The 10,044-nt window shown below is 45.3% G+C and overlaps 1 protein-coding gene across 1 annotated transcript; it reads left to right on the forward strand.

Moving 5' to 3' along the window:
* Nucleotides 1–3,021: 3,021 nt before the first annotated feature.
* On the forward strand, nt 3,022–7,318 carry CLRN2 (clarin 2; the record flags this gene model as incomplete). The annotated part of the gene is made up of 3 exons (XM_081209235.1): nt 3,022–3,027; nt 4,584–4,827; nt 5,376–7,318. 3 exons carry the CDS (start codon nt 3,022–3,024, stop codon nt 5,639–5,641), a joined length of 516 nt encoding a protein of 171 aa, XP_081065361.1. The 3' UTR covers nt 5,642–7,318.
* Between the last annotated feature and the right edge of the window lie 2,726 nt (nt 7,319–10,044).

A 10,044-nucleotide genomic window follows, 5' to 3' on the forward strand; every position in this document is an offset into this window, starting at 1 on the left:
GGGACCATGTTGAGACAGGGGTCATGGGGGAAGAAGCAAGTCTGGCGCTGAGGGCAGGACTGGTTCCCCGCTTTGGCAAGGCAAGGGAAGAATGAGTGGCCTAAAATGAGTCCTTTGGGTTGGACAAAGGTCTACTTATAAGTAGAATCAGGACTGGAAGTGAGGGCAAGGGAGCCAGGAAACGGATGTGGTCAGTGGAGGAGAAAGGGTGCTTCCAGGCCACCCCTATTCTGGGAATCATATACTAGCCAATTAAAGCTGTGCAGTTTGGAATTCTGGTGAGATAAATGTCTGGCTTAGGCCAAAGAGAATCCTTCTTCTCCCACTGCTTTTGTCTGATGTGGTTGTCGGCTATTGTTTCTGGGACACCTGCACCAATCAGAAGCTGCTCCTTGGTTTTTGAACATTTCGAAAGTCAAACAGACTTCTGGAACGGATTAAGTTTGGTGCTTTTGTTTTTGCCATTTATTTTGCGTTTTTGAGGCTTTTTCGGCTAACTTGTTTTTGTGACTGTGTGGAGCCCAGTTCAGCTACTGATTGATTGTGTGACTGCGGAAATGGATAAAAGCCCCCCCCCCCCATCCAAACTATGACTACCATCAGTGCAGGTAAGTAAGAATAATAACTTTAATTTTTTTCATCTACAACACTGTCTTATTATTTTATAGTACGGTACATTGACTATTGCTTTCATTTTATGGATCAGTAGTCTCGTTAGATAACAAAATTCATGTTAAATTGCTGTTTTAGGGGTTGTTTTTAAAAGCCTGGAATGGATTAATCCGTTTTGCATTACTTTCTATGGGAAAGCGCGCCTTGGTTTTGGAATGCTTTGGTTTTGGAACAGACTTCCGGAACAGATGAAGTTAGAGAACCAAGGTACCACTGTAATCCCAAGTCCAGTGTCATCAGCACTGGGGGGAAAACCAGGCAAGATGTGGTGCAGCAATAAAACTGCTAGCACCTTTGCAAAGCTAAGCAGGGTCCGACATGGTTTCAAATTGGATGGGGGGACCATGTGTTGAGATTCTTGAATTGCAGGAACTCCCACAGGGTCCATTCCGGCTCTACAATTCTATGACTCTGTTGTTCAGTGGTTCTACATGGGATCTCCCTGACAATTAGGTTCATAGTCTACAGGTTCTCCTAGACCCAGCTTGGTCTCTGGAAGCCAAAATAGCCCATGGAGCCCGGAGGGCTAAGGCTGGTTCAGCTGTGGCCCCACAGGCAGTATGGGCACGGTTATCTGTGCACTGGTAGCATCCTGGATTGATTATGGCAATACCTTTGAAGACAGCTTGGATACTCCAGTCAAAATACATCCACTGGCTTACTCTGGGAATAGGTGTACGTTTCTGTTGGGGATAATTCAGACTGAAATTCCCAAGCATCAAAAAAGATTATTTATGTCTGCTACTACTACGGCCCATGTTTTGTTAGTCCAAAAATGGAAAATGAGTGAGTTCCCAACCAAAGATTGGCAACTTGAGTTGACTGAATATACACAACTTGCAGACTTAACATATAGAATAAGAGAACAAGGAGAACATAGGTTTAAAGAAGACTGGAAAACGTTTATTGCACATATGGAAAATAATTGTGTACAGCTGAAAATGCTGGCAGCATTAAGATAAATGCAACAGTGTAAGTAAGTTTTGATGGATGCAATCATGGAATACTGAATGGTATAGTTTTGGTAAAATATGCAGGAATTTATGATATGTAAAATGAACCATAGAAAGGGAAGAAGGGAAGTCATTGATATCTCAAGGATGTAAAATGAGTATTTTAGATTGTAAAACAGAAATTTTAATCATATGTACCGTATTTTGCGCCCCATAGGACGCTCCGGCCCATAGGACGCACCTAGTTTTTTTGGGGGGAAATAAAGAAAAAAAAATTTATTTCCCCCCCCCCCAGGTGCGGGGCTGGAAGAACCAGGTCGGGGAACAGTGGGAAGGCACGCTCTGCCTCCCCGCTGTCCCCCGAGCTTGTGGGGCTGGTGATGGGGAGAAGTGCGCTGATCCCGGGACTGCAGGCAGCTCTGCGCCGCCATCCGGAGCGGGGTGGGACTTAGCGCCCTGCTCGGGATGGCGGCGCAGATCTGCCTGCAGTCCCGGGACCTCTGCGCCGCCATCCCGAGCGGGGCAGGACTTAGCGCCCCGCTCGGGATGGCGGCGCAGATCTGCCTGCAGTCCAGGGACGGCAGGCAGCTCTGCGCAGCCATCTGGAGCGGGGTGGGCTTCGCCCCCGGCTCCTGGTGGCCGCGCAGAGCTGCGCTGAGCCGGGGACTGCAGGCAGCTCTGCGCAACTCTCGGAGCCGGTCTCCTGAGGGTTGCGCAGAGCTTACTGAAGCCTGGAGAGCGAGAGGGGTCGGTGCGCACCGACCCCTCTCACTCTCCAGGCTTCAGCGAAAGCCTGCATTCTCCCCATAGGACGCACCCACATTTCCCCTTCATTTTTGGAGGGGAAAAAGTGTGTCCTATAGGGCGAAAAATACGGTATATATAAGTCCACTGGTTGCTGGTTCACTGTTGTGCATAATTCAAAGTATTGTGCTTGCTTTTAATACCCTGCATAGTTTTGGATCTAGGTACCTCAAATAATATATGTTTCCATGCAAATGTGTCCATATATTGTGGTAATAGACAAACCCAGCACTATCATTAGGCAGAGTGAGACAACCACCTCAGTCCATAAATGCTGGGAAACACTGGAGACAGCCCTCCCAGTGGTTAAGAGCGGTGGACTCGTAATCTGGTGAACCGGGTTCGCGTCTCCGCTCCTCCACATGCAGCTGCTGGGTGACCTTGGGCTAGTCACACTTCTCTGAAGTCTCTCAGCCCCACTCACCTCACAGAGTGTTTGTTGTGGGGGAGGAAAGGAAGGGAGATTGTAAGCCGCTTTGAGACGCCTTAGGTGATAAAGCGGGATATCAAATCCAAACTCCTCCTCCTCCTCTTCTTTCGTTGGTCCTGAGGACTTCCTTGCACTTGCGTTTCTAGCCTGTTTCCCTTGGGTATGGAAGTAAGATTCAACTGGCAACCCAATCTGTTTCCATACATGGAATTGGGAGTGGTGCCGTTCAGGGCCGGCCCAAGACATTTTGGCACCTGAGGTGAACTGCAAGATGGTGCCGGCCCTGCCAGGGAAGAAGGGAGGAGTGAGAAGCTACACTGGGAACCAGAAGGGAATAAAGATCTACATCAGGAAGGAGGAGAGGAGGGCAACCAGCTCATTTCAAAACCACCTACAGAATTAACACATATGTGAATAACTTAAAAGAAGTACTGTGAGGGGGGTGGAAGTATTTGATCCCCTGCTAAATTTGCCCGTTTGCCCTCTGACGAAGAAATGACCAGTCCATAATTTTAATGGTAGGTTTATTGTAGCTGTGAGAGACAGAATAACAACAGGAAAAACCCCAGAAACCCAGAAGACAAAAGTCAGAGATTGATGTGCATTCTAATGAGTGAAATAAGTATTTGATCCCCTATCAACCAGCCAGATGTCAGGCTATCTGGTATCTTCACTGGATGCAATGAGCTGAGATTAGAAGGCCCTCCTGTAAGGGAGAGGTCTTAATGCTTTTACAGTGGTACCTCGGGTTAAGTACTTAATTTGTTCCGGAGGTCCGTACTTAACCTGAAACTGTTCTTAACCTGAAGCACCACTTTAGCAAATGCGGCCTCCTGCTGCTGCCGCACCGCCATAGCACAATTTCTGTTCTCATCCTGAAGCAAAGTTCTTAACCTGAAGCACTATTTCTGGGTTAGCGGGGTCTGTAACCTGAAGCGTATGTAACCCGAGGTACCACTGTATATTGTTTTTATCTTTTTTTGTACACCACCCTGGGAATAATTTGACAGAAGGGGAGCATGAGAAAGAGGAGGAAAGAAAGTTTAGGCATCTTTAGAAAGCTAAGATAGTCAAGGCGTCTAACGAACTTTAGAAACCACACCCCAAAATGGGGGGGGGGGGAGCTGTCAGTAGTACGGTCCAAAATTGTGTCTTCCTCCCCTCCACAGGGGTGACACACTCAGATTTGATCCTGGCTCCTGAAATATTTGATTGCAATGAATATGAATTCTAATATCTTTTGATACTTATTGCTGCAATCCTATACACACTTAGCTGCAATCCTAACCCCACCGAGGACTGCATTCAATAGGACTGAATTCTGAGTAGACGTAGTTAGGATTGCACTGTTAGTGGATTAATAAAACACTGAACAAGGCCCATTATCATTTTAATTAGTACCTGAAACTAGAACCTAAAAAGTTCACCTGACTTTAGTTGCTGCTTTTCAGGTCACTGAAGATGAGTCCCATTGTCACCGCAGAAGCAATTGATCTATTACTCCACATCTCTGCTGCTTGGTTAAATTACCTTGACCTGTCATAAACAGAGCTTAACTCTTTAACATTATACATGCAGTCAGAGCACAAGAGAATTCTCATTCTCATGGTGAATATCAACTACTGTACACTCTTCAAAATCTAACACTTTTATATCATCTGAACAGATGGAACATCTTCCAAGGAAGTAATTTCCCATTAATCTTGCATGGAAAGTCTTCATAGCCTTTGTGGGTCCTGCCACATTTACACAACCCAAAACTCAATGTTGCTTTCTTTTCCTTGTCAGTATTTCCGCACCTGGTGAAGAAATTGAACACAGCTCTCCATGTGGCAATTATCCTTTTCCTCTGCGTGGCATTTTCTTTTGCTCTGGTCAGTTTGGCATTCTGCATATTCAACATAATTAAAGTTCCCTATCGGGCTATTAAAGGTCCAGCTGGAATCGCCTTGTGGAACGTCCTTGCAGGTAAAATCTCTGATGGCACCCACCTTTTCCTTTTGCTAGATTAAGAGTTTGCTTTCCATTATCTCTGCATGTCACTAAACGCTCTTAGGGAAATTTCCATTGGCGTCATTAGGTATGTGTAGTCTGGACAAGAGGAGACTGAGAGGAGATAGGATAGCCATCTGCAAACATCTAAAGGGCTGTTTGTTTTAACATGAGTAGAATGTGTCCTTTTATTTAAAATACATCTCTGGGTTATTTGTGGGGCCTGCCTGGTGTTTTTACATGAATAGAATGTGTGCTTTTAATTAAAATGCATCTCTGGGTTATTTGTGGGGCATAGGAATTGGTACTTTTTATTTTTTCCCCAAATTATAGTCTGGCCCCCCACACGGTCTGAGGGACAGTGGACTGGCCCCCTGCTGAAAAAGTTTGCTGACCCCTGTGCTAGACTCCTCCTTCCTTGGAGGATTTTAAGCATGGAGCAAAATGCCTCTACAATTCTCCGTTTCTAAACTATTTTTGCGTTTCAGTGTATTAATGCCTTTGTGTTTTGAATTCTCTTGCAGGTGGCTTTGCAGTGCTAGGTGTGACTAGCTTCATGGCTGCCGTCAAACTGCACAACCTGACTGAAAGGATTGCCAATTTCCAGGAAAACGTCTTCCAGTTTGTGATCCTGGAAGAACAGTATGAAGACTCTTTTTGGCTTTGCGTGGCAAGCGCGACCATTCACGGTGTGAACTTGCTGCTAGTTGCCATCAGCACAATTCATTTCCCTAAGCGGAAGACAAAGACAGAAGAAGCAAATGTTGCAGCCGAAGACATCATGTACTGAATACCTAACTTGGCTGGCCCCAAGCTTAAGACTTGCATCATCTGTTTATCTGCACTATGCGAAAGAAGGGTAACACCACTGTGGGAAGGAGTGCCTGAGTGTGGAGGGAGTGCAGCGAGAGCCACAAGTTGGTTGGTTCATGCAAATGCTGAGACCAAAATGCCCCTGGAGGGTCCACCAAGCCAAGAAGACCATTCCCACATTCCATTAAACTCCTGGGAAGCTTGAGTCTTTCCCACACTGGGTCAAAATTTCCCAGGAGGCCAGCACAAAGCAAGAATACCCCTTCCCATTCTCTCACTTGGACCTTGCCCATAGAACTCCAAAACTGTACAGCTCACCTGAGAGGACGTTTGCCTCGGGTACAATGCTGTGCAATGGGTAATTTATGCCTGGACTCACTCAAAGGTAATTTAAAACACAGAGGAAAAAGCACATACCACCTCAGAATGTGGGTGTGACATTTTTCTGAATGCTCCCAGCCTAAAAATCCTTATGTGCAAAGTTAACATGGCGGGAGAAGGGCTGTGCAGAGATCTTTCTCCCTTGACCACCTGGCTTTCCACATTTGCAGTGGAGGCCTCTACTTTAGAGTGAATGGGGTACTGCCTCACCAACCCTAGTTGGCCCTCAGTGTACTACCAACTGCCTGTCTTCCTTCTTTTTGACCAGTCCAGGGGGTGGGACGCATGTGGCAATTAAAAATAATAATAAAAGGGGGCGGGGTTCCAGGAAAAATAACTTTGGCAATCCCACCTGCTGTTGACGATATGCAATTTTGGCTTCTGGCACAATCACCGGAATGCAAATTGCGGGCTTACTGGGAGCACATTCTCATGTGATACCATCCTGTGGTTTGTGCCAGAAGCTTCTTCTGATGATTCAGACGGAGATTTGAGCTGATGGTGGTTGTTTCTCTGCAGGCTGTCTCAAGCTGTTTTGCTATCCTATACAAAAATCATGACAGGCCTGACACACAGATACTAGTCACATCGTATAACGTGTGGGGAGGGCAATTGCGATTTGTCTGAGAGTTTTCCCACCCCCTTTTTCTGCTGCCCAGAAGTGAATGAAGTCAAGAAAAAGCACCGTAATTGATGTGTGTGGCACATTTCACAAGTCCCAGGCTCTGATAGTACAAGGGGTTTTTTTGCTCCGTAGAAGTGAATGGAGCAAAAGTCTCAATTTACTTGAATGAAGCCAGGTTTTAAAAAGACTGCAATGGAGGGGAAATGTACATACAGTGTGACAAAGCACACCAGATATATTGTTCCAAAGGTGGGCAGGGGTGAATTGTGTGTTTCCAGTTACCTTGGTGCTCCTGGGTTTTCTACTGCTCCAAGCAGTGGATTTTTGGCTGGTATGGTATGTGCTTGAGAAAATATATTACCAGAATACTTGCACATTACCAGAATATTCAGCCAACAAAGCTTTGGCCATGGTGATTTTAAGGTGGGTGTGGTCTGTTGGTGTTATTTGATCTCTCAGCAGAACCAGCAATTAACATAAAATTCACTGTAAAATCTGTTTCAGAGAGGATTATTTCAAAATGGACTAGTAATGGCATGTTTTTTAAGATTGTTTGCAATTCTAAATATGCAACACAAATTGGAAGGAAAAGACCTTTACTGCTTTTTTAAAAATGGAAACACTGTACATCTGAGTAACTTAACTTCCACTGTTAAAAATTAGTATGAAAATATAGTGGATACAACATTTCTATAAAGACTATGAGACTGTTTTTAATTAGCTGCAAAAATAGGGTTGCCGTACTACTGCTCAACAACTTTGCGCCCCAAAAAGCACAAATTTTCTGGCTAGATTTTCACTTTTTGAAATATGGCAACTCTATGCAAAAATGGAAAATGCTTCCAGGATTCAAGAGGAAAAACTTTCAATACACGTCTGAAAATAATTTGGAAATCCTTTGAGTCTTTGTCCATTCTGAGAACAAAAGTATTAACTGAAGAGAAAAGGTTTTAGGAGCAAAATTTGTTACCAAAAGGGGGGTTAGCTTACCCATTTTTCCAAGAAGTTGGAATTTCCAGGGTGGTCTTTTTTCAGAAGCTGATTCCTTGTGATGAGAGAGAGCACTTCCAGTATTAAATTTGTATTAGCTGTTTATTTACAAAAATACATACACTACTTAGTAGAAGAAAACAGACTTGTACAACAGACAGCACAACTGCTAATCCTGTCTCACATTCCTAATGAATACTTGCACCCCAATGCAGTTTAAATTATCTATTCCAAATTGAAATTACCTTTTGATTGTCGCTCTGTCCTTTCTTCTCCCCCTGCCCCACAGCGTGACATTCTCAGGCCTGTAGATTCCAGACCATTAAAGGTCAAGGGACCCCTGACCATTAGGTCCAGTCATGACCGACTCTGGGGTTGTGGCGCTCATCTCGCTTTATTGGCCGAGGGAGCCGGCGTACAGCTTCCGGGTCCTGTGGCCAGCATGACTTATCTGCTTCTGGTGAATCAGAGCAGCGCATGGAAATGCCATTTACCTTCCCGCCGGAGCAGTACCTATTTATCTACTTGCACTTTGACGTGCTTTCGAACTGCCAGGTTGGCAGGAGCAGGGACCGAGCAACGGGAGCTCACCCCGTCGCGGGGATTCGAACTGCCGACCTTCTGATCGGCAAGCCCTAGGCTCTGTGGTTTAACCCACAGCACCACCTGCGTCCCATTAAGAACCACCAAAAGCTCCTGTTGGCTATACAAGCAGAACCATCATGCTTGATAGTCTTGCTTATTGACCTAACTTGTAACAACATAAAGAGATGATGGCCATTTTGAGAACTAGTATACCATTGTGGCAGAGACAGATCCGGGTACCAGGAAGTCCCCAGGTGACAATTTACTTTTGCCAAAGACTCACTGGGTGTTTGAAAATCCCCCCCACGGCCCCACCCCAGAACCTGCAATGTGAGAATAATGATACGGACATACCTTCTGGAACGTTATGGCAGAATGCCTTGAGGAGACTGACATATATTTCCGGCAGAGCTAGTTCCCACACCATTCCAGTATGATGGGTGACGCTCCTGCTGGAAGGAACTATAGAACTGGCTCTACCTAGCAGTTCTCTAAACATTGCAAGACAGCAGTATGGGATGTTGTCTTGGAGACCTGACTCTGAACCCATAGTAGTATTGTGGTATTCGTGTCAGTGGCAAAACCTTCAAAAAGCAGCTTCAGTAACGGATACCTTCAATTAAATGTGCTACAATGCGCATCAAGACAGTGGAATATTTGTAACCACTTATACTGGCGCACTACAAATTCACCTGCATTTGAACAAGCAGAAAATGGTGGGTTTGCAGTACGGTATGTAACAAACAAAAATCTGCCCTTATTCCCTTATGGGGAACACAAGAGCCTTTATAGAGTCCTTTGTAGGTTTTCCATTGGTCGGAGAAAATAACAGAGGCCAACCAGAGAATATTGAGAAGCAAGGCAGCTAGTAAGCCTGATCTTTATTGATCTGTTGCAACAGGGTGCTCCCCTCACACACAGGAAAGGAGGAGAACCCCGAACAAAGGTGTGCCCGCCCTTATATAGACATTTTAAATTGCCTGCCCTGGAGTCCAAGACCACCCCAAGAAACATCATACATACATCACAGAAAGGGGTGGTCTACAACAGAAATCTGAGTGTGTTGTTTACCAGAAATCTGAGTGTGTTGTTTATCTCCTGTCTGGCAGGTAACCTGCTAATGCTTACTTGATTGGATACCCTGGGGAGCCTGGCCAGTCTTTTGTAATGACAAATACTTAGTTCCTGAGCCAGGTCACAGGCTCACCCTGTTCATACACAGACATACCCTTAAGACAGGATTTGTGAAGGCAAACACAATGGGAAGGTCAATTTGGGAGGGACAAAATGGTTTCAGGACTTTTTCTGTGGAGTTTCAGACATGTGGTTTATATATGCAGTTATGAACATTTATCATTATATATATGTATATAGATATTTATATATTTGTTGTTGTTGTTTAGTCGTTTAGTCGTGTCCGACTCTTCGTGCCCCCCTGGACCAGAGCACGCCAGGCACTCCTGTCTTCCACTGCCTCCTGCAGTTTAGTCAAACTCATGTTGGTAGCTTCAAGAACACTGTCCAACCATCTCATCCTCTGTCGTCCCCTTCTCCTTGTGCCCTCCATCTTTCCCAACATCAGGGTCTTTTCCAGGGAGTCTTCTCTTCTCATGAGGTGGCCAAAGTATTGGAGCCTCAGCTTCAGGATCTGTCCTTCCAGTGAGCACTCAGGGCTGAACTGCTCTTAAGTGACACCCAAACAAGATGTTTACAGGGATGACGAGGCTGCCATGTCCACCAGCCAATGTCACTCTGGAAATGTCCTCATCCCCAAGTTAAAGAATCTCAGGATGTGAAAG

This window comes from Podarcis bocagei (assembly GCF_964188305.1).
Source record: "Podarcis bocagei genome assembly, chromosome: 9".
Classification (NCBI taxonomy): domain Eukaryota; kingdom Metazoa; phylum Chordata; class Lepidosauria; order Squamata; family Lacertidae; genus Podarcis; species Podarcis bocagei.